This window comes from Bos mutus, chromosome 1, assembly GCF_027580195.1.
Source record: "Bos mutus isolate GX-2022 chromosome 1, NWIPB_WYAK_1.1, whole genome shotgun sequence".
In the NCBI taxonomy this organism is placed as follows: Eukaryota; Metazoa; Chordata; class Mammalia; order Artiodactyla; family Bovidae; genus Bos; species Bos mutus.
Genome location: NC_091617.1, coordinates 98298553 through 98323945, shown reverse-complemented (window position 1 = coordinate 98323945; position 25393 = coordinate 98298553). Strand labels below are relative to the sequence as shown.

At 38.9% G+C, this 25393-nt stretch overlaps 1 protein-coding gene across 4 annotated transcripts in view; it reads right to left on the bottom strand.

The window, feature by feature from the left end:
• Positions 1–18008: 18008 nt before the first annotated feature.
• Positions 18009–25393, bottom strand: part of GOLIM4 (golgi integral membrane protein 4) — an 84410-nt gene continuing 77025 nt past the window's right edge. For 2 of the 4 annotated variants that reach the window (XM_005908172.3, XM_005908171.3), the window contains exons 14-15: positions 20495–20575; positions 18009–20189 (exon numbers count right to left, since the gene is read on the bottom strand). In XM_005908172.3, coding sequence (XP_005908234.1) covers positions 20040–20189; positions 20495–20575 — 231 coding nt within the window. In that variant the 3' untranslated portion in view covers positions 18009–20039. The remainder of the gene's footprint in view (positions 20190–20494; positions 20576–25393) is intronic. The other 2 variants (XM_005908169.3, XM_005908170.3) reach the window with 1 other exon arrangement.

The following is a 25393-nucleotide window of genomic DNA, read 5'->3' as shown; positions in this document are numbered from 1 at the left end:
CAGAATTTCTTAAAGCAAGATACAGACACAGGCATGTTGTAAAAGTTGTCTGACTGAGCTCTCAGGGAAGGCCAAACGTTGTCCAGGTGAATCTAATGCACACTGAGAAGTTCAGACCCACTGATCCGTGCCGCTCTACTAACAACACATACACACGTGGCTGCCACGCATCTCTGCATTGCACCTTCTCCATATGTAGAGATTTGACCACTTGGGAATGAGAGAAAATCTTCTAAAGGAAATCACTGATATTCTCTCAGAATAATAATCCAATATGTTTGTATAATATATCCTTATCACCTCTCTCATTTGATCCTCAGACAGACAGGTGAGGAAGGAAGAGCAAATATTATCATTTCTAATATTAGAAACTGAATCTTGATGACTTATTCAAAAGAAAAGGAAAAATATGCACATTTTTTCTTCTTTTCTGTTTTATGATTTAAAAAAAAAACAGAAAAATTGTTCTAAATGATCATTTATATGTCTATATCCAAACAGCATTTCTTATTCAGTGTGTTAGCACTTGCAAAATGCTAAGAAAAGATCTGATTACTACTGTGAGTCATCAATTCATTCAACAAATACTCACTGAATATTGACCTATTTGTTAGATGTCTATTGCATTTCAGCTGTTATTCTAAAGCAGCTGAGCTTCTCCTGGAACTTTTACTCTGCTCAAGCAATCTGTACCTTTCCCCAAGCTCCGCCTCTCACCACCTCACGGCCTTCCCTTGTCTACCCTGTTTCAAGCCCATACTCTATGTATGGCAAACGGCACAGGTACGTATATTCATATGATTCTATTGTTTAAAAGACAGTAATTTTCTTTTGAACTGCGTCCTACTTCTTCATGCTTTAAATCATGATTCTCTTCTCTTTCTTTCTTCCTGTTAGTTTTTATTCAGTGAGCTTGGAACAGACTGAAACATGCAAAGAATAATATCCAACTAACCACTGGAGGATTAAAGTTTGAGAATGGGGTCAGTTTTGGTTTTTGTCTTTCCAGAGAAAGCGAAGTCCTTGTATCTCTAATGTGTTAGAAACCATTTTTCCTCTAGGGGGAAGAGAGTCATTAAACTCTCATTATCATTTTATAAAATTGGGAACATTTGCTAGAATTATAAGAGGGATACTCCAGCAACAGGGAAATCTGCACTTAAATGATCTCATGCCCATAAATGAATGGGACTTAACAATAAACCATTTTTCTGAAACAACCATAAAAGACTCTTAGAATCAAAAGTCACCATGATGAAAATGTAGACAAAATAGGCAGACTGTTTTAATGATCTTTAGGGACAGACTTAATTTCCTCCTGAGGTATTATAACATTATTAAAAAGTTAATGGGTTATCAGCCATCCTTAGAAACCTTTAATCCCAAAGATTTGTATTACCCAGTTAATGTCCTCATTAAAGAATTTAACATTATCCATAGGCATTCAAATTGATATAGAAGTTATACTTTCCTCCTTTGGCTTTCATGTAGTTTCTTTTTAAATCTGAATGAGGATGGGAATGGAAAATTCATTATTTCTAATTACAGATTTGAAACCATTTCCCAAACATGTTTTGTTTCATAAAACATTTTAGACAGTGGTCCACTTAGATCCTTAATGTGTTCCAACATAATTTTTGGAAATGCTATATATTATCTCCTTCCTAAACAAGTATTTCTTATCACCCTAAATAGGATCTAAGATGACATAGTTGGGTGACCATACATCCATGTTTGCCTGGGACAATATTGGACAATTTAGTCCTGTCCTTTTCTTCATAGCAACTCTAAAAAGCACTTGCAGGAGGTAGGTGTAATAGAAAGAAATGACACATTTAAGCAGGATGCAGCATGCATCCTACCTTTTTCAGTTTGAAGACATTGTTAAATTGTAACTACAGAATATCTGGTCCTTCATGACCCAGGGAGTGGCAGAACCAGGCTCATCACAGGTTTCCCTAAACCTTAATAAACACACTGAGTGGATGACGCTATAGCATCAGGTTTTACATGCCTTAACCACCTCCACTCACTTCCTCCCACTGCTTACAACTTATTCTCCCCTTAAATATTGCTGGTCAATGCAACAAAACATGCACTGCCCAATAGCCAGTGGTGGAGTTACACTCATAAAGGATTTGTGGTCACTCAGATTTCATTTCAGGTCACCTACTTAGCCTTGGCCAAGTTGGGGAAGAAAACATTAAATCAGGATAATTCAATTTCTCTAGTCTAGTACATTTTTGTCTGTTTCAGTAGATGTCCCAGGATGTACAGTTGGTCTGAGAAATCGACAGCAGCAGAAGATGCCTCTCTAGAGACAAGAACCATGACCAGAGCATGCTCAAAGTAACCTGCCTATTTCACTTGAACCAGTGTTGTTTGTTTGTTTTTTTAATGGGGTGAAAAAAAGAAAGTCTAGACTTTTATCATGACCATCATCAGAAGACCTCACAGAGTGTAATAAATTCACATGATAAAAAAAAAAAAATTCATCAAATTTTTAAGTTTTTTCATTTACTGACTTTTCTGATTTACTTTTAACAGCAAAGTTCAGAATGAATTATTATACTATTCAAGCAAAAACCACACATTACATTGAAATAGACAAACAATTATTACCAATAAGAAAATAAACTACTGTCACAAATTGTTTATTACTACCAAGTTATTCAGGGTTCTCTGGAAATCATTATTTTGGAGACTATCTGGGCCCCAAAAGACCAAAAAAGGCCCCATATTATCCTTAAATATTTATATATACTAGGATTTCCCTGGTGGCTAAGTGGTAAAGAATCTGCCTGCCAATGCAGGGGACACAAGTTCGATCCCTAGTCTGGGAAGATTCCACATGTTGCAGGGCAACTAAGCCCTTGTGCCACAGCAACTTAGCCTGCTCTTTAGAGCCTGCGAGCTACAACTACTGAGCCTGTGTGCTGAAAATACTGAAGCCCCCACGCCCTAGAGCTCATGCTCTGCAACAAGAGAAGCCACTGCAATGAGAAGCCTGTTCACCACAGCTAGAGAAAGCCCTTGTGCAGCACGAAAGACCCAGCACAAATATGAAATAATAAATAAAAAATTTTAAAATATATTTATACATACTAGCTTTTCTTGTAACAATAGCTAACACATATAAGACCTCCTGGGTCCATTCATGGTTCTAAACACTCTTCACGCATCTACTCATTTAATTGTCCTAATAATCTTGGGCGGCATATAACGCATATTACTGCCTTTACAAATAAGGAAACTGAGATGCAGAGAAATTTACCCACATGGCAGTTAGTAGCAGCCTGTGATGTCCTCACCACACCGCCCTGCTCTCTTTATAATACAGTATATGATTAGTTGCTCAACTGTGTCTGACTCTTTTGTGACCCAATGGACTGTAGCCCACCAGGCTCCTCTATCCATGGGATTTCTGAGGCAAGAATACCAGAGTGGGTTGCCATTTCTTTTTCCAATAATATAGCACATCTTTATTTAAAAGCTTTTGAAGAAAAGTAGTATATCTGTTTTGCTTTCCTTTTGCCAATATCTCATGTCCTTCTTTTTAAGAAGGACACAGTGACCCACTCCAGTATTCTTGCCTGGAGAATCTCATGGACAGAGGAGTCTGGTGGGCTGCTGTCCACGGGGTCGCACAGAGTCGGATACAGCTGAAGCGACTTAGCCTGCATGCATGCATTGGCGAAGGAAATGGCAACCCACTCTAGTATTCTTGCCTGGAGAATCCCAGGGACAGAGGAGCCTGGTGGGCTGTCGTCTATGGGGCCGCACAGAATCAGACATGACTGAAGAGACTTAGCAGCAGCATATCCTTCTTTATATACTGCAAGCAATCAAGAAAAGATACAATAAATATGTTAATCAATAGTAATCATGTTTCAGATAAATGAAAAAACCAATATACCACATAGACTTACTTTGAGCATAGTATATAATCATTGACTCTTTCTAATAAAGACTATGCCAATATTTCCTAAAAATAGTAAGTATTATTAAGTTACTTCCTAATTCTTTAGTTTGATAAAATTCAATAAAAACTAAACAACATCTTTCCCAAGTAAAATTATTTAACTGCTACTGCAAGTATTTAATACATAAGTACCGAATATATATTCTGAATCACTTTTTTTAAGCTTCCGATTTTTCCTTTACAGTAGCTAGAACATTGTACTGGGCTGAATAATTGAATCATGTCCCCCTTCTCCAAATTCGTATTTACCTAGACTCTCAGAATATGATCTTATTTGGTCATTCGCAAATAGTCTTTGCAGATATAAATAGACAAGATGAAGTCATACTATAATAATAGATTAGATTTATCCTTATAAGAAGGAGGCAGAGACGATACAGGGAAAACACGATATAATGAAGAGGTCGATTGTGTACTGATGCATCCATAAGCTAAGGAAAGCCAAGGACTGCCAGAGGGAGAAGCCTGGCGGGAAGAACAGACCAGATTCTCCGTCAGACCCTAAAAAAAGAACCAACCTTGCAGACACCTTGATTTCCAACTTTTAGCCTCCAAAACGGTGAGAGAATAGATTTCTGTTGTTTTAAGCCACTTAGTTTGTGGTAATTGGTTACAACAGCCTGAAGTAACTAATGTAGACACTACATTACATTTTAGTATTTGCTCATGATTAGATAGAAATTTGCTGTTGCCTCAATTGTTGAGACATGAGCAAGAAAAACTATTTCATAAATGTCAGTTTTTATTTCTGTTGTAACATACATGGTCTTTATTTATCTAAAATGATGACTTTTTAAAGCAGTATTTAAATATCTTATTTAAGTTTTTGAATAAGCTTAATTTCTGCCAGTTAATTATTTGTTGCTATGCAGTGATTTGATTGAGTACTATATTTTCACTATTAATACTAACAATAGATTGTTTCATTCCTGCCTAACAGAAAAAATTTTGGGCTTCTCATACCGTACAATTCATTCAATAGAACCTACAGTCAAAAGCCAGTCAGACCTACCCAAGTTTTCAAAATGATGACCTTTCCTTCCTGGTTTTTTATAAAGGTAAGAGTACTGGAGTGGGATGCCATTGCCTTCTCCGAAATGAAGAACAATTATCTAAATCAATATGGATGAATGTTAGGTGTATAACACTGAACCGAAAAGCATCTCAAAAAACTAGAATGTGCAACCATGCTAATAAACCTCAAAATAAGTAGAACCAAACAATCACCATTTACAGATTTGTAATTCACAGCAATAAGATTTTTTTAAAGGCAAGATAGTGATACATGTTCCAAAAAAAAAAAAAAATGTTAACTGGGGAATATACTAAAGTAAATGCAGTTTCTCTTAATTCATCAATTCTATATATGAATGGGACTGCTAAAAAACCTCTTCAGAAGAATTCTATGAACAGAGAAGCCCGGCAGTTTACAGTCCATATGGTTACAAAGAGTTGGACACGACTGAAGCAACTTACCACATGCGCAAAAAAGACTGTATGGTCAGAACAGACTCTTGGATATACACAAAATTAATGCTACACTGGGAAGGTTTATCGTATATATTACTAATGTCTATGGCCATCTTAAATGGCCATTGAGAATTCTATACTAAACAAGGAAACTCTCTAGAACATAGACATTATATAAAAATGTGTAAAAAAATTAGTACTGATCTCTGACAATAGGATGTTTGTTTTCCTAAACTACCTAAAAGCAAGAAAGTATGACATTAACAATCCTTTCAGAAGTCAGTTCTTGGATTAATTTAAATTTTGTCTTATTTGTTACTCTTATGATATCACATTTAAAAAAATAATAAAAGGTCAAGAAAGCAGACCAGTAGTCAATGGCCAGGTGATCCTTCACACTGAAAGCTGGCTCACAGGATCTTGGCTCTACCAGGCTACCAGGTAAGGAGAATAGGTGGTAGGGTGGAGAGGAAGGAGCCCACAGCCAAGCTTGCCTATGAAGAGGAAGCATGGGTTAATTCAGGAGCTGAGAACAATTCAAGAGCTGAGAATGGGGAAATGTCAAAAGGATCAAAACCCATATATGTCCCCACTGTGGTACGTGCATATGCACAGGTATTTATTAGTTCAGATGTCTGTCCTCAAAACCAAGAATATTAAAGATGTGGCGCAGAAGGAGTAAAAAGCAGAAGAAAGGAATTGGAATCATGGTCTCTGTTCCACTAGCTTTGACATTGCAGCCAAGGCACTATAATCAAGCAGAATAGAAGAGGCTCCCAAGGGTTGTTAAAACCCATTCCAAAGCAGGGGTGTGGGACAAAATTATTAACCCATTTAAAAAATCAGGTTCAGCAATCTATTTGGATAAAAGTACTACTCCTAGACTTTGCAAAGGGTCAGAATCTTTGAACTTAAAGTCAGTTTTGTTTTGTTTTTTTTTTTTAAATTCTACTCACAGCTAAAGGCAAACAAGGAGAGTAGGCTTCAGGCAAATTGGTCAGCCCTCTCTTTCTCCTTCTCTAGCCTTGAGGCACCAGCATTCTCTGGCTCTTCACCCAGCAGCATCTCAACTCCAGGTCACCAATATTCAGTGACACACATATGGTTACCTGAAATTTAGGAGGTGGATAGTCTACTTCATCCAGACAGAACCCTGTACTAAACCACTCATGCCTCACTGAGGACATGAAGCCTTCAAGTCCTCCTGTTCAGTTAAGGACATTTCAAATATTAGTAATTTAATTAGCAAAAAAAAGAAGAAGAAGAAAATAAGGAAAAAGAACAAGTCAAGAGTACCTGGTATAGTTCATTCAAGTTACAGAAAGCCTGTGAGATTTGGACACAGATGCCTCTGTAATGGGCTGTCCTGTGGTGTAACTGAATAACAGAATACAAAAGTCAGGTGTGTACATTCATGTTAAATTCAAGTGCATTTTCTTTCTATTTATTTTTGGCTGTGCTGGGTCTTTGCTGCTACCCACGGGCTTTTCACTAGTTATGGAGATCAGGGGTTACTCTTTCTTTTGTTGCACGGAGCTTCTCACTGAAGTGGCTTCTCTTGTTGCAAAGCACCAATTCTAGGCACAAAGACTTTAGTGGTTTCAGTGTGTCGGCTCAGTAGCTGTGGCACAAGAGCCTAGTTACCTGGAGGTCTGTGGGGTCCTCCCTGAATAGGGATTGAACAGGTGCCCCCTGAACTGGCAGGCAGACCGCCCCCAACCACTGGGTCACCAGGGAAGCCCCCCAGGTGCCTTTTCAAAATGAGAAGCCAAGATATCATTTTGCAGTCCTTTCCTGCCTGTTCCCTGGCAGATACAATTTATCATCTTCAGGGTCAACACTGAACTTTCTTCCCTTTCTAAAATGTATGCTATAAAATGCTAATTTTCCTCCCAATTCAGTTTCATTCTTATTAAGCATGGTTTGTGGTTTTTCCAGTAGTCATGTATGGTTGTGAGAGTTGGACTATAAATAAAATTAAAAAGTAAACAACAAAAAAAGAAAGCTGAGCCCTGAAGAATCGATACTTTTGAACTGTGGTGTTGGAGAAGACTCTTGAGAGTCCCTTGGATTGCAAGGAGATCCAACTAGTCCATCCTAAAGGAAATCAGTCCCAGGTGTTTTGGAAGGACTGATTTTGAAGCTGAAACTCCCAATATTTTGGCCACCTGATGCGAAGGGTTGACTCATTTGAAAAGACCCTGATGTTGGGAAAGATTGAAGGCAGGAGGAGAAGGGGATGACAGAGGATGAGATGGTTAGATGGCATCACCGACTCAATGGACATGAGTTTGGGTAAACTCCGGGAGTTGGTGATGGACGGGGAGGCCTGGTGTGCTCTGGTTCATGGGGTTACAAAGAGTCGGACACGACTGAATGACTGAACTACACTGTGCTCTTTAGCCACCTTAGTAATTTTGTGGCACTTCAAATAAACTCTCGCTCCAGCTGCTGGAAGAAGTCATAGGGAGGGTGTGGTGATGTTTGACCTGGAAGCTGGACCAGAAATGGGTGGCTCCTCGGAGTGTACCTTCTACACATCGTTCCCACAGGAGGAGCTGGTTTCCAGGAGGCGGCTTTGAGAAAGCAGTGTGGTGTTGAGACCATCTGGACAGAAAAATGTGACTGAACCCAGTTAAGGCCTCTGTATAAACCATTAAGTTTCTGGCAGGCGGGTGTGGAGATCTACTTACCGTGCAGTCATGGAAGATAAGCCTCCTATGATATGTTTCCTTGCTCATCAAAGCTGCCACCTGTCAAGCTGGAGTGGTTGGCATCTTTCTTCCGTTGCTCCCTGCCCTTCTGTGTACAGGGGCTAGTTTCAGATTTTACCTTGTGGGTCGGGGGGTAATTCCCAGAATTGTGACTCAACACCTGCTTTTCTCTCAAGATTAGCAATATGTTTGATAACTTTCACAATCTAAACACTGACCTGGAGATTTCAATGTATTGTGTGTAAAGAACCCATACCCTAATTTAGCTGCAAAATTTTTATCAGGGTGGCGATGTTTTCCTCCTTGTCTTGGAGAAATTTCTGGTCTTGACTTGAACACACATTAGGTTGAACAGCATATGTTAGGGCATTAGGTTCTATTGCCCAAGGTGTGGATTAAAAGCAGGACTGGTTGGCTGAGACAACCACCATCTACTCCCTCCACCCTGGCAGCCTGTGCCCAAAATAACAGAAATGAGAAGCTGTAGATGTATTGCCTTGTGATTTATTTCTTAGTATTCACTTACATTTTGCATGCTTTATATTTCTATACATATAGTGTTTTTCCATGTCTCTGAAGCTTTAGGAAGTGCCCTGGTGAACATGTGAATAAACTCTGCTTAGTCAGCCATGTCCCCAGATGCTCTGGGATGCCTTGGAAGTGACTGAATGTTGAGGAATTCAACTCAAACTGCTTGTGTGGCCATGCCCTTCCATTGAGACTGCTTGCTCACCTTTTCATTTCCCTAGGATAATTGTCTCATTTTTCCTCATATACTGTTGGTTTTCCATAAGCCAAATTCATGAAAGTGATGTATTGGTTATTTTAAAGTAAGGATGTGGATGGGACAGATCAACCTGGATCAACACTCAATTCTCTTTGGCCAGACAATTGATTAATTTATTCTTTTTCCTCCAGACAGAGTATCTCAAATTACTGATGATTAAAGGATTCATACTGGTTTTCAGATCCTTGGATGGTTCATATATTGAAAGCTCTGTTAAGACTTAGCTACCACATTACATCATTCAAGGAAAAAGATCATAAATTTAGGTATAGTCTTCTGGCCTCTAAACTCAGAAATAGTTTAGGGCTTCCATGTCCTGTCTCTGTCTTAGTGAGTCTTACAGGTAGAGGGGTAGAAACTCAGGCATTGGATTCCTCAGATGAGGACTCAGTGATCCCAACCATAGCATGAAGTTTTCTGTGATCATTCCCATTTTATGAGTGGGAAGTGGAAATACAGAGATCAAGAAACTTGTCCAACTCCAGAAAGCTTGAGAGTGGTGCATGCTGTGGTCAAATTCCCATCTGCCTTCTTGCTGCATGGCAATTATAAGCGTTAAGTATCTGGTTATATTCTCCCCAAGTGTTTTAACTATGATTCTCTCACCATTATAGCAAGATACTGAGTCATGACCAACACTGTCATGAAATACTGATAAAAAGAACTAGAAGAGACATGGGCTTCCCAGGTGGTGCCAGTAGTAAAGACCCTGCCTACCAATGCAGGAGATGCCAGAGACATGGGTTTGATCCCTGGGTTGGGAAGATCCCCTAGAAGAGGATATGGCAACCCAGTCCAGTATTCTTGTCTGGAGAATCCCTGGACAGAGAAGCCTGGCAGGCTATGGTCCATTGGGTCAGAAAGAATCAGACACGACTGAAGCGACTTAGCATTAGAAGAGACATGAGGTGTTTCTTAAAACTTTTGTTTCATTTATCTAATATAAACACACATATTCATGCACACTGTTTTATGATATAAACTGCATTTTATTACTCAGAAATGAAACTAATTAAACTGCCAAATTCCTCTCCTTTGGGAATTTTTTGTTATTCTATAAAAATCCCAGTTTATGGGTTTGAGAAACATTGTTTTGAGGCAAAGCAATTGCATTGCAAGTATTTTTCTCCACAAGCAAGAGATTAATAGAGCTATTCATTTGTGCAATGCCCCACTGTAATATTCTAAAATTCCTCAGTGTGAATCTACAAAAGATAGCTAAGCCTTACTATTACAATATTTATAATTCACTTTAAAATACTTCTGCATAGACTATGTGGTGAGCTTATACATGTGGATATGTGCTGGCAGTACCTTAACTATGAATGTACATCTCAGAAATGGTAGATCCGCCCTTGAAAGAATCTAATCAGTGACTTCCAACCCTGCCTATACGTTAGACTCTGAGACTTTTATAAAGAATTTAATAGGTATAATATTTTGTTTTTACAATTATCATACAATGAGGTTGACCTTTTCCTTTGTTGCTGTTGTACAGTTTTATGTGTTATACATGTAAAGATTCATATGAAGCTCTCACAATCAGAATATAGAAGATTTTCACCACCCAAAACACTCCCTTGTATGTATTATACCCCTTATGAGTCATACCTCCCTGCCAATCTTGATTTGGTGAGAGATTTTTTAAAAGTACCAATGCCTAGGCTCTGCCCTCAGAGTTTCTGATTAAATTAGATGGGTTGGTATTGGAAATTATTTTTTTAAGTTTCTTTGGTGGCTTGAATGTGCTTCCAGGCTGAAAAGCTGGTGCTCTCACCTGGGCCCAAGTCCAGAGGCTGCTGTTAAAAGATCTTCTACTTACTTCAGCTCAATGTATTTAGTTATATAGGACCATGGATATTAAAGACTTTCCTTTTTCATTGTAGGAATGAATGCTGCTCAAAACATGAGTATGCGCTGGAGGTAGTCTTGCACAGGCACCTTCCCTGCCCACAAAATAGTCTGGGCACTGGGGGAGCCCAGCATCCATTGCAGAAGGCTATGGGCTGCATAAAGGAAGATTGTCAGGCAGGATCTGACCAGACATTTAGCCAAATTCTGTCTGTAGAATATTACAGGATCATCAGCAAATCCTTTAAGCCTCATGTCTGTCTACAGTGCCTAAAAGGATAGATATCTGAGACTTCCTAAAAGTTTGTAGTCTGTTTCTGCTTACCTGTAAATGTTTGCTTTGCAAATTTAGTCTAAGACTTGCTTTCATTGTAATTTACCATCTAATAGAGCGAGAGACCCAGGTTTGATCCCTGGGTTGGGAAGATCCTCTGGAGAAGGAAATGGCAACCCACTCCAGTACTCTTGCCTGGAAAATCCCATGGACAGAAGAGCATTGTAGGCTACAGTTCATGGGGTCGCAAAGAGTCGGACACGACTGAGCAACTTCACTCACTCAGAGTAGCTCAGATGGTAAAGAATCCATTTATATTGCTGGAAACCCGAGTTCGATCCCTGGATTGGGAAGATCTCCTGGAGAAGGGAATGGCTATCCACTCCAGTAGTCTTAGATTTCCCTGGTGGCTCAGACAATAAAGAATCCACCTGCAATGTAGGATACCTGGGTTCCATCCCTGGGTTGGGAAGATATATTTTGGGCTTCCCAGATGACTCTAGTGGTAAAGAAGCTGCCTGCCAATGCAGGAGACATTAGAGACATGGGTTTGATCCCTGGGTCAGGAGGATTTCCTGGAGAAGGGAATGGCAACCCACTTCAGTATTCTTGCCTGGAGAATTCCATGGACAGAGGAGCCTGACGAGCTACAGTCCATACTGTCACAAAGGGTCAGACATGACTAAAGCAACTTAGCAGGCATGTACAGAGCAATATTGGGGGAAAACACAACTCTTTCAAGCTTCTAACTTATAAAGCAGTAGTTCTCAGTCTTAGCTGTACATTAGAAACACCTGGGGAAAATTTTAAATCCTGATGCCTAGACTATAGCCTAGTACAAGTAATTCAGAGTTTCTGGGAGTGGGATCCAGGTTATCACTACTTTCGAAATTCCTCAGATGTGTAGCCAAGGCTGAGAACCACTGTAAAGAGCCTACTGATATCTGGCACAAATAACCTAATAATTTTGGACAAATAAATTGGCTTAGATTTTTCAGCTAATTAAGCTGAACTTCATTTTCCCTCACCTGCACATCTAGCCCTGGCAACGGGCTGGATGCTCAGTTACACCGTGTTGCTCTGCATCACCTCCACCCCTGGCCTCTCCACTTAGAGCCATAAGCATTCTTAGAAGATGTAGTAGTTAGCTTCAGTTGTGTAACCAGTTACTCTAAAACCTAAACAATACACATTTATTATCTCATAGTTCCTGTGGGATAGGCATCTAGGAATGACTTATATAGGCAGTTCTGCGTCAGGGTTTCTAATGAAGGTTACAGTCAAGCTGTAGTCTGAAGGCTTAATGGGGCCAAATGGTCCGCTCTAAACTTGCTCATGTGTCTGTTGGCGGGAGGCCTCAGTTCCTCACTGGCTATTGCCCAGAGGCCTCAATTTCTTGCCACATGGATGCAGGTCTTAACATAAGGCTGTTTAAATACCATCATGACATGGTAGCTGGCTTCCAAGAGACAGCGCAAGAGGAAGCTACATTGTCTTTTTGACCTAATTTCTGAGTCACACCATCACCCCTTTTAATTTTGTTAGAAGCCAGTAACTAAGTCCAGCTCACACTCAAAGGAAGGGAAATTAGACTCCACCTCTTGAAGGAAGATTATCAAAGATAATCTTTTGTGGCCAAATCTTAAAACCACCTCAGAAGATAATTGGATATGGCCATTGTTGTTCAGTCACCCAGTCATGTCCTATTCTTTGCAACCCCATAGACTGCAGAATGCCAGGCCTCCTTGTCCCCCACCATCTCCCGAAGTTTGCCCAAGTTCATGTCCATTGCATTGGTGATACCATCTAGCCATCTCACCCTCTGATGCCCTCTTCTCCTTGTGCCCTCAGTCTTTCCCAGCATCAGGGACTCAGTCAGCTGTTCACATCAGATGACCAAAATTCTGGAACTTCAGCTTCAGCATCAGTTGTTCCAACAAGTATCAGGGTTGATTTCTCTGAAGATTGACTGGTGTGACCTCCTTGCTTTCTCCAGCACCACAGTCTGAAGGCATCAATTCTTTGGTGTTCTGCATTCTTTATGGTCCAGCTCTCACAACCATACATGACCCCTAGGAAGACCATACCCTTGACTACACCGACCTTTGTTGTCTCTGCTTTTCAACATACTGTATAGGTTTAAGGAAACATAAAAGGTGCATTACTTTTATGGAAGAAAATGTCTATTTCTATTAGGATTCATCAGCTGAACAGCAATCAGACACCTACAGCACTCAAAAAACTGTGAGTTGAGATCACAAATTGCATGATTTTTAATACTTTAATGGGCAGCCATGGAAGCTGGTTTCCCTACCTTCAGTCTTTAGAAGGAGAAAGAATATACCAGACCAAAGAAGTCATCCCATCATATTCAAACCCCTGTTTTCCAATGTCTTTAAAAGACATGTACTTTACAGGGAATGCTATGCATGTGTTAACAGATAAACAGAAATGACGTTTAATTTCAAGCTCCATTAGAAACATACAGGGAATTGTGAGAACAAGGTCAGCCGAGATGGTAAAGGACGAAAGCATTTCATTCCCAGTTACTTAAAACAGTGTACAAATGCAGCAGCTAGGATAATGTTGGGTGATTGCCAACTCAAAATTGAAGGAAGGATTGTAGGAAAGAACTGGAAGGCCTTGATACCTGAAGATCTTAAAATGCTCTATTTTCTGTTGACATAATTATTTTTACAGCAAACATTTGGGTCATTTAAACTAGATAGCTATCATCTGTGGGCTGAATCTGGCTTGCTGTCTGTTTATGTAAATAAAGTTTTATTGGAACACAGCCATGCTCATTCCTTTACACATTGCCCCTGGCTGTTTTCACAGTACAGTGGCAGAGTTAAGTAGTTTCAAAAGAGGTTCAGGCAGTAAAGCGTCTGTCTACAATGTGAGAAACTTGGGTTCGTTCCCTGGGTTGGGAAGATCCCCTGGAGAAGGAAATGGCAAACCACTCCAGTACTCTTGCCTGGAAAATCCCATAGACTGAGGAGCTTGGTGCAGGCTACTATCCATGGGGTTGCAAAGAGTTGGGCACGACTGAATGACTTCACTTCACTTATGGCCCACAGGGTCAAAAGATTTACTATTTGGCCCTTTACAGATAAAGTTTGCCAGTCTTTGATATAGACTAAAGTTGAGAATATATAAGTATTCTTAACTTCATTACAATAATACCAACACTTTTGTGATGAATTCCCTGGGCTTAAAGACAGATCCAAGAGAAAAACATGATGATCAAGAGACTGGCAAAAAGCAGGGCCATTATTTATTAAAACTTGCTACATTTAGGGTGATATGACTAGAAGTTAATGAGAGTATTTCCTCTCGTTACATAAATAAAAATACAATGTGGAAGTCAGTCAATATTCTTCAGTATATAATTGATAAAAACGAATCTTAAACTAGTTCAATGGGACAAAAGGGACAGAAACCTTGGAAAATAAAATTAAAGTCAGAACCTGGGAATCTGAGCACCATTCTCTTTCTTTGTGATTCTGTCTCTCTCCCGTTTTCACCTTCCCTCTGCTCCTCCACTCCTGCCCCAATCCTATCCCTCTCTGTTTTGACTTCATTTCTTCTGCTTCAACTGAGTTTTTTCCCATGTCATCAAGGAGCGTGACTTTTGGAAGCTCCACATGGATGATTTCTGTCATCACTAGAGCAGCCAAGAGAACATTTCTCCTATCTAGCCTCAGTATAGAAATCAGAAGTAGAGAATTAGTATAGAGACAGAAGATGAAGTCCAATGATTGGTTTGGAGCCTACTCTAGCAGTTACAGGGTTAAGCCTTTCTGCAGATGAAGAACAAAAGGAATGGTGTGAAGACAAAAGGTCAACCAGTGGATGGATACATAGCCGACTCCATCATACCAGCTGGGCCTCCTACGATAGTTAGTGACAAGACCCAAGGAAATTTGAAGAGGATATTGCATCTGTTTTTTGGCTTAGACATGGCTGTTATAAATTGAAATTATTTAATATATTCTGATTTGAAAATGACTCTAGGTTTCACAGCTTCATCCACTCATTTCTCAGGACATTATTTATTCTTCATGTTACAATTGATGCTTCATAGAAGACAGACATACAGTGTTACATCTTCCTTTGACCATATCTTTCTCAGGTCAAGTAATTGAAACTTTTTGGTTCTTCCTCAAGACCCTATGGCTGTGACTTCTTGCTTTTTACTACTGTTACATTTATTTTTGCAAAATTTGAAACACGCCTTCTTAATATATGAAACTCAGAATGAGGCACTGGATAAAGATCCATACAACCCTGGCTGTATGTGGAATTAACATTGGAATCAGATTCACTGGGAAAGACTTCCTAGCTCTGCCGTTTACTTGTATGATCTTGAAATAATCAATATTCTCATTTTATGGGTAAGGATTTTGAGATTTCATTTAGTAAATATATATTGAAGATCTTAGTGCTTGGGTTGAGGGAACGAGGGAAATAAGGTGTCCACCTTCACAGAACATTTATGTCAAGGAATGCACAGACTTCTTGATAGTCTATTTCCATATTCTGTGGGAGGTACCATGATATGAAACACAGGATGCTATAGGGGAACAGAGAAATATATTCAACCTAGAATGAATATTGGGATGAGAGGTGGACACGTCTCAGAATTGGTATTAAGGTGAGACTTAAGCAATGAGCCAGGTAAAGAGGGGAAAGCAAACTGATTGAACAGTGTTTGGGGGAGCAAATTTATCATGCTACAAGAGAGCACAATGATTTAAAGGAACTGAACGTTAGTCAAGTATTAGTCAGGAATCTTCAGGTGGCAAGTGACAGAAATCCATTTCCAACTAGCTCAACTGAAAAAGTAGAATTTATTGGCTCATTAATCAATCTGTGGGTGGACCTGCCCAATATCAGGGATGGCAGGATACAGGGACTGAAAAATTGTCACAGCTCTTTTCTTCCCTCCCTCTGCCTTTTGCTTGTCTTTGCAGGTTAGGTTTGTTCTCTACCTCTGTGGACTATTTTCTCCACACAAGTGAGAAAACAGACATCAGCTGATGTGAATTTACAAGTGGTAGCTTTGCTATTGGAAGGAAAGAGAGATGCTATTTTCCATTTGGTCCAGCCTGCAAAAATGGCAGTAATCGTGCAGAGTCTGAGATTCACCTTATGAGCTAACGAGTTAGCCTGCCACAGTTCCATGGATGCTAGTAGAAGACTCAAGACTGCTCGCTTAAAAACAAATATTTCTCATGGCACAGAAGGCAACGTGAACTTCGTGTTCAATCAGTTCCTCCTTGGTCCCCTAGTGTTATGAGGTGGATGTGGAACACCCCAGGTCAGAGGATGCACCCACATTGCTTGTGTCACTCCTAAGGATCTCCAATCTTAAGAAATTCTCCATGTTATAGAAGGACTTCTAGTAAATCTGCCCAAATTTCACCCTGCGGGGAGACATTATCTTTTTTATTCCAGCCAGGAACAAACATGCCCTCTGACCTAGTGGGAGATACTATCTCTAGCAGCTGGCTGTTTGATAGGCAAATACCCTTGAAAAGATTGTTCAGGATAAAAACTCACAAGATGTATAGAAGCACCGTGGAGAATTGCCCTCCAACAAAAAAATCCCAGGGAAGGAATTGAATTGGTGTGTCACGAATCATGTGCCCATTTTGGATCAAGCACTTTGTTCCGAGATGTGGGGTAATATTATCGGCTCTTGTCAAATCAACTTCCCACCCAAGGGTAGGAGTCAAGGTCAGTTACTAAGACATTAGTGTTTGACAAAGATGAGTCATACTTATTATGATACAGAATTAGAGTATAAATTACAAGGCTGAAAGGGTTAAGATGGGTTATGAAGAAATATGTCAGTCATGTTAAGGAGTTTGGAACTTTTTCTATGTGCAACAGCAATTTATTAATTTTATAATGGAATAGTGTGTTATCTTTGGAAAGATCACACTGACACAGACTTTAGGGACAGGAAAGGGTAAACAAGGAGAAAAGTTAGGGGACTATTACGGTAGTCCACGTAAAAGATAACAAAGGCCTGAACCAGGACAGCAGGGTTGAAAAGAAATGGGCAAATGATATACTAGTAACATCCATAGGGAGAGAAGCCAGAATCAAGGACAAACTTTGCTTCTGTTTTGGGAAACTTTATGAACTGAGATGCAGAGCCTAGAAAGAGAAGTAGGTTTCAGGAAGGCAAGAAGACAAATTCAGCCTTGAAAATCATAAGTTTAAGGTAGGATGGGTCACAGAGAGCTAGGGTGAGGAGATAAATTGGGAGACATATCCAAGACATGAGAGAGAAGTGTACTGGATAGAGTAGAGTCCAGGACAAAAGCTGAAGAGCACTGATATGCTAGGGGCCGACAGAAAAGAAATCAGAGGGGGAAAGAAAAAGGTTGGAAAAGAGTAGCCAGGATGGTTAGAAGAAAACTAGGAACAGACAGTACAAAGGAAGCCAATAGAAAATTCAAGAGCAGAAATTGACTTTTTTTTTTTTTTAATGCTGTGCAACCTGCCACAGGACAATGTACCAAAATGATGTAATGAGAACTAAAAGCAAAATAAAGAACTCAAAGCAGTTTAAACAATCTCACATGCTTCAGGAAACCAAAATTCTTCCGTTGTAAGAAGGGAATTCCATGAGCCTTAAAAGAGCACTGTGGGGATAAAGTAGACCCTGTTCTCCCATTTCTCACAGTAAGAAGACAGTGTGTCCATCGTTTTCCTTTATCACAGTGAGTCACTGTGACCTCCACGTGGCTCTGATTATACTCTTATTCCTAGATCTAACTCAGTCACTCTTAAATATCCAGTTATTCCATTTGTACTAGTATTAATATAGCTCTTTTTGCGCTCCATGTGCCTCCACACCCTCCCCCACCTTCTTATTATGTCACTGATACCAAGTCACAGATTAATTGGCAAGGCAAATACAAATGACATTTTATTTCTGCTCATCTCATTAATATAGATCAGCTCTGGCTGATTAGTTCTCCTCCAAACATTGGCTAAAACAGGTCTGTAACTTGGTGCTATACAGAGCAGAATGGTTTGTGATTGCTTTGCTTTTCCAGGGAAGACACAATAGTTTTTTGTTTATTTTGTGCGTGTGCACATGACACTGTCTCACACTCCTTTTTTCTTCCTCCAGAACTGGCTCAAATAAAATAAACATTCTTAGCTCTTTCTTTAGAAAAAGGGGGAGAAAAACTCATGTGCCAATCCAAGCAGAGAAAGAGACAGCAAAACAGGAATAGATTTGGAAAAGCACTTTATAATTCATTACTATACATTGGTAACTCTTAAAATTTTTCCTTTTATGAAAAAGAACTGAAAAGTGTTGTAAGATCAGAAACTAATAAAAAATCACATACTTTTAGAAGATTTACCACTTGCTCCTTTTCATTTTATTGACTATTACCAAGTTTCAATGTGTTTCAAATAATTAAATACTGCAACTGGGACATTAAAAATACAAACTAATTTACCAAAATAATTGTATTCTGAATATTATGTACAATATTATACATTTTACATTACATAAAGGGTTTTTATACATAAAGGTAAGATTTGATTCATGATTACTGAAAATCCAAAATACATTTGAACAAAGCATTCCTATGCATACATACATAATCACTCATATGGGATAATAAAAAACCATACATGAGTGTGGTTATTAAAAAATAAAATTACATTCATACAATAATAGTACAAATTGAAATCAGTTTTAATTTGAAAAGTACTATTATAAAACCACACACATATGAATGAATGATATAACCTAATTCTATTTAGTTAAAAATTTTTATACTTGAGACTGAAATATGTCTCTATCCCATGGGAAATTTTTGATTTTTAATTTTAAGGGATTTGTATAATTCATCATCATTAAACGTGTATCCATGGATATAATGCAGACCTAATCCCAGCAAACAGAAAAGTCATGAGGGTCAATCATATCACCTTCTGTACTTCACCATATAGTTTTTGAACAATATATTGTTCAGTTGTACAGTTTGGTACTTCTTCATATTCATGCTTGTCATCAGTGATTAAGTGTTGAGGCACAGAGTTTACAGGGAAATGTGTATTACTGTCAAGAATTAGATACTAAAACAAGGCTATCACTGGGTGACTACCGAAAAAAAGAAGGGGTGCTCATGTGGAAAATGCCACCCATACACACCAAATTCGTTATTAAACAACATTGTCAGTCCTTTAAAAAGGTTAATATGCTGATGTGTCATACCTTGTTTGAATCCTGAAATAGCTAAGTCCAGAAGAGTGCCATGTAAGTTTTAGTACTGTCTCACTTTTAAATTTAATTCAAGAGGAAGACCTGTGATTTTAAGTAAAATCAAACATTTCTCTAATTGATCCGAGAAGCCTGAAAAACAGTGTCTTTATAACAAAAATGTCTTTCTAATTGTATGTCACTGTCTATGAATCTTATCCCAGAGATACACAGACAGGTGAAAATTCTATCAGAACTATACATAAGAACCTTGGAAAGGCACCAATTAGTAAATTGGCCATTCTCCTTAAAATGTGTATAGCATTTTTCAGTATTCCCTATCTTGAAATTCTGCATTTCATCAAAGGCAGACAGCAGAACACTTGGAAACTGGAAGACAGAGAAGGAACAAGTTGAAACATATACAAAATCAAGGTCTTTTCCAACACCACATAATCTGCGAAAAATGAGATTCAGAGCCTAATGTCTGCTATATCATTTTTCTTCTCGTTCAGGTCTTGCTTGAATATAAAAAGAAGCTCTAACCTAGGTTATCAAAATATATTCATATAAATGTATGAGCATTTCTAATACAAAAGTTTAAAAAGGTCTAAATTTTTAATTTTTGTAATTAAATATCCTAGAGTTCAGTAGGCAGATTTATTTTTGAGCAGCTTGAAAAGAATCCGACAGCTGAGCTCTGCCTGTGAAATCGGGCACGGCTACATTTCAGCTCTTTGCCGTGACTTCTCAGCGGCAGCAGCCCCATCCTCCTCCTCGTCATCCTCCTCCTCATAATGCTCCTCTCGGCCTTTGGGGTGGTTGTCATCTCGAACTTCTTGCTCTTCTCCTTCATTATTTTTCTCATCGGCCTTAAAGTTAAAAGAAAAAAAGGAAAACTGAGAAACAGGACACTGAGTTAGTGGCATAAATAATTCCCTCTTAAAAAAAAAAAAAAAAAAACAGAAAGAAAAGAAGTGAAGAAAATATTCCAATAGGCAAGAGTGCTACTGTCTTTTCTAATCTTCACACTGTCACAATTTCCTAATTCCCAATGTTACACTCCATGGCACCTTAGATGTGCCCACTGGGATCTTTCCAACCACACATAGGCGTCTCCTCCTCACGTGCACAGAGGCACACATGTGCAACAGAAACATGTACATCCTACACATACATTTTCATCATTTTCACCATAGGTCTCTTCAGCGTTATGCTCCAATTCCCTTTTCTTCTCCTCAGTCAAATCTTCCTGAACCTAAAACAAACCAGAGACATCAAGTGGACACTTGGATCATTTCAACACTTGAAGCAACATATTGTGATTTCCAAAAAGTTCATTCGAATCAGTAAAGACAAAACTAAACATAAATCTGAAAAGACAAAGATTTGACTTGTCTATTAGCCATGAATAAATGTGTAACATACTTACTAAAAAAATTAGTGTTATTCAGAATCTAGGACTTTTGTGTGTTGAGTTTCTGATTTGTTTGAATAAGGGTTAACACTCCAAGTATAACACCCGAAGAAATTCACCTTATAAAGTTAAAAAACTCCTCTTTTCCAAAAGAGAGAACTGTGAAAGTCTGAAAGTTCTGACAGAAAGTAAGTTCTTGTGAAGAACAGGAACAATCAGTCTTACTCAACTAACTGCCTTCAATTCCTAGAGGCATGCTTGGCATGCTGCAACTGCTTAATAAATATTGTTGAATAAATGAATCAATGAATGAATCAATGCAAAAAAATATCTGCTCTTACAGATATTTACAAGTCACAGAAATCAGGCACCACCACCTACACTCTGGTGTAATAGAGAACAGAGAAAAACCTGTATACATACATTTCTATAATTAAGAATAAACTTTTTTTGGCTAAAATATCTAGAACACAGAACATAATCATTTCAGTTTCTTCATAGAATAGTTATTAAGCTACCTCAAATCCCTGCATGTCTTTGTATTCTAACACATTTCTGTTTTAAGTAGTTCTCTTTCATGTATGCTATTACTATTATGTGTCATTGATTCTGATTATCTCAAAATGCAAATCAGAGAAAGAATTCAAATATTTTTGATCATTAAATCTCTATTTAATAATCACATCTATGAAAATAGAGGGTGATATATTTTATAACTTAACTATGACAATGGCATAAGAGTAAGTCTTGAGTAACACAAAATTACCTAATTTGTGTGTGTGTGTGGGGGGCAGTATATATGTGTTAAATAACCCAGAAATGGGCAAGAAAAAGAAAGTACACTGGTGTTATAATTAAGGAACAACAAATTAAGGGCTGCATCAAGGTGTCCATAGCCCAGGTTCAGCAGAATGAACGGCACCCATCAGACTCACTCTGGAGGGACCCTGACCTGTTAAGAGTCTACAAAGATGAACCTTCAAAGATGCCAGCCTTCATGAGTCTTGTCTAACCAGTCCATTGTTGGCTGGACTCACAGCCCCTATACCACACTGGAATCAAATAAATACATTGCGGGGACAGATATAGAGGATATTTTGTATTTACGTGTCCTGGTAGAGCGAGCTATAAAGAAGACACTTCTGCCTCACCGTAGGCTGTAGCAGTGGCCAATGACATCTCTTCGGCCCTTAGTCATGGAATGACAACACTCCCCAGGACATTACAGTGGAAACAGTGAAGCACTTACTGCCGACTGTACTAAGGTCTCACTAATTGAAAATTGCTAAAGTGTCCCAGTTGATTTCAGTGAAAAGACATGTCTTATATGGCCTTTATAATGAAAATACACTAGTGAACAGTAAATACTGTAGTTGGGGCTGGGAGGGAACTGCCTTGAGACTGTGGTACAGTGAAAAGAATAAATCAGGGTTAGCACATGTTTGCTATAAAGGGCCAGATAGTAAATATCCAGGCTTTCTTGGCCATCAAGTCTCTGTAGCAATTACCCAAGTCTAGCGCAGCAGTGGCCTTAGACGACATGTACACAAAAAGGCATGGCTTTTGTTCCAGTAAGGCTTCACTTATAAAATAGACCCAGGCCTGTAGCCTGCCAACCCAATACAGACCATGGAGTCAGAGAGAGCTAGATTAAATCCTTGGCTCTGCAACTCTCCAAGCTGTATAAACAATAAGGTCATTTGTTTTTACTATGAAAAGTTTCAAGCACACAGAAAAACAATGATTCAATAAACTCCCTAATAGCCATCACCAAGGCTCAAAGGTCATCTCAATGTTGCCATGCCTGCATCACCTATCACTTTATTTTCTGATGAATTATTCTTAAAAATTCTAGATATCATGTAATTTCAGCCCTACCCATCTCTAGACACATTGCACTTTTCTTATATAACCATAATGCCATTATCACATCTAATAAATAATTCCATGGCATCATCTAATGTCTAGTCCTTACTTACATTTTCTCAATTGTCTTAAATATGTCTATTTACATCTGGCTTGTCCTAATCTAAACAAAAGTCATATCCAACACCAATTCCACTTCCTTCTTTTTTCCTTAGTGCTATATTATTGTCCAGTAAAATGACCCAGACTCTGGATTTCTTTGCTTCTTTGAGGTGTCAGTTATTTCTTTAGCCTCCACATTTCTTACAAAAGGAAGTTAGTTAGCTTAAAGGCTTGAATGAATTCAGATTCAATTTGCAAAGTAAAGATTTTTCAGAGATGATGCTGTAGACTTCATATTTCCATTACATCAGGAAGCATATACTGTCTGCTCTACTTTTAGTGAAGCTAAAGTTGGTCAGTGAGCTCAGACAGCTACAGCCTGATCCCTCCATGGTAAAATCCCCTGACCTCCATTAATCTGGTGATGTCATCTGCTGATGACTGCTCCTAAATCAACTGTTTTAATTAGGGGTTACAAAATGGTGACTTTCTAATTCCATCATTCCTTCTGTATACACTAATTTCTAAAAAGAAAAACTTGCCTGTATCAACTAGTTAGTTACTATGCTTTAATGTAATGTGCATATGTGTGCATGCTCAGTCGTGTCCTACTCTTTGTGACCCCACGGACTGGAGCCCGTCAGGCTCCACTGTCCATGGAATTTTCCAGGCAATAATACTGGAGTGGGTTGCCATTTCCTTCTACAGATCTTCCCAACCCAGGAATCGAAGGCATGTCTGTTGCATCTCCTGCACTGGCGGGCAGATTCTTTACCACTGAGCTACCTGGGAAGCCCAGTTACTATGCTTGGTATACTTAATTATGATAGCTTTTAAAAGCAGACCTGGGTAGGGTCTAATCATGGTTCTAACAATAACAAGCTGTGTGACCTCTGAAAATTTATGTAACCTCTTTGAAGTTCAAATTTCTTATCTGTCAAAGAAAGGGGTTAGATAAAAATCAGTGATTTTTAATTTTCTGTTTGTGTGTGTGGTATGGTGGGGGTCAAGGACCGCTTTAAGACTTTGATGAGAAAGTCTTTAGTAAGTAGGCACCTAGACATACATCATTTTGCAAAGAAGTCTTAAGAGGTTCAGACTTCTTTAAACAGTGTATTCCTGAAACATCAGCATTCCTGCAAGCTTGTGGAAAAACTCCGATTCCTAGGTCCCACACAGGAACAGAAGCTCCAAGAGTAAGGTCTGATCCAGGGATCTGTATGTTTTACACACTTTCCAAGGGGATTCTTATCCACAGCAAAGCCTGAGAGCCACTTGAGTGACAATGAATGTCTCTGGCTAGAGAGATAAATACTGTTTCATGAGTTCTTGCCTCTCTTGGAATCTACTGTAGAAAATTTAGGTTGTGGATCAACTGACAATATAAACTGAGGTGGAAACCATTGATTTAAATTACTCTTTAATTTAGGTATTGCACAAATGAAAATTTTATAATTTTTCAAATTTATGAATATAACTTTTCTAATATTCTAGTAATATATTCTTTACATTTGGGGGCAAGAGTAATTTAAACTCATCTTAAAGGCATTACTGAAATGGGACAAAATGATATGGAGTTTGTCATTTTAAAATATGTTTAGACTAATAACTGCCAAATGTTACTTTTTTACAATGTGGACATGCCAGTTATGTCTTCCACACTTGACCCTCTTTATTATCCTGCTAAACCTGATGGAAACATTTTCTTAAATATCTCCCTGAACCATTGCTTATTACTCATTCAGTTCAGTTCAGTTCAGCCACTCAGTTGTGTCCGACTCTTTACGACCCCATGAACTGCAGCACACCAGGCCTCCTGGCCATCACCAACTCCTGGAGTCCACTCAAACCCATGTCCATTGAGTAGGTGATGCCATCGAGCCATCTCATCCTCTGTCGTCCCCTTCTCCTGCCCTCAATCTTTCCCAGCATCAGGGTCTTTTCAAATGAGTCAGCTCTTCACATCAGATGGCCAAAGTACTGGAGTTTCAGCTTCAACATCAGTCCTACCAATGAACACCCAGGACTGATCTCCTTTAGGATGGACTGGTTGGATCTCCTTGCAGTCCAAGGGATTCTCAAGAGTCTTCTCCAACACCACAGTTCAAAAGCATCAATTCTTTGGTGCTCAGCTTTCTTTATAGTTCAACTCTCACATCCATACATGACCACTGGAAAAACCATAGCCTTGACTAGACAGACCTTTGTTGACAAAGTAACTCAAATTACTCATTACTAAGATCTAATGATTTAGGCATTTTAGAAAAAGTCCCTATGTGATGTGGCAAAGTCTAATAAATAGCAAAAACAAAACAAAACAGATCTCTTGAATATGAATGGACTTGGCTAGCTACCCAGTCCCCATATGTATTCACGCCTTTCTCTGATGCATCAAAGATCTTAGGAGGTGAGCCAGGAACTAGAAGGATGCCCTTAAGTAACCAAGAAGCCTAAAATCCAAGAGATGGATGGGACATGATCACGGAAAGAGCTTCAATCTGTGATGGACACCGCTGCTTGCCGGCTAATGTTTAATAGAGTTTCTGCCATCTGGACAGTTTCTTGATGTGGTGATTCCCAGGCCAACATGCCACTAAAAGGCAGCCAGGAAACCCTGTACCTGTTCTTATGTGAGTGTTCAATCTGGTTTTACTCAGATTGGGGAAACAGAGCACTTGGGTTTTTCACAGT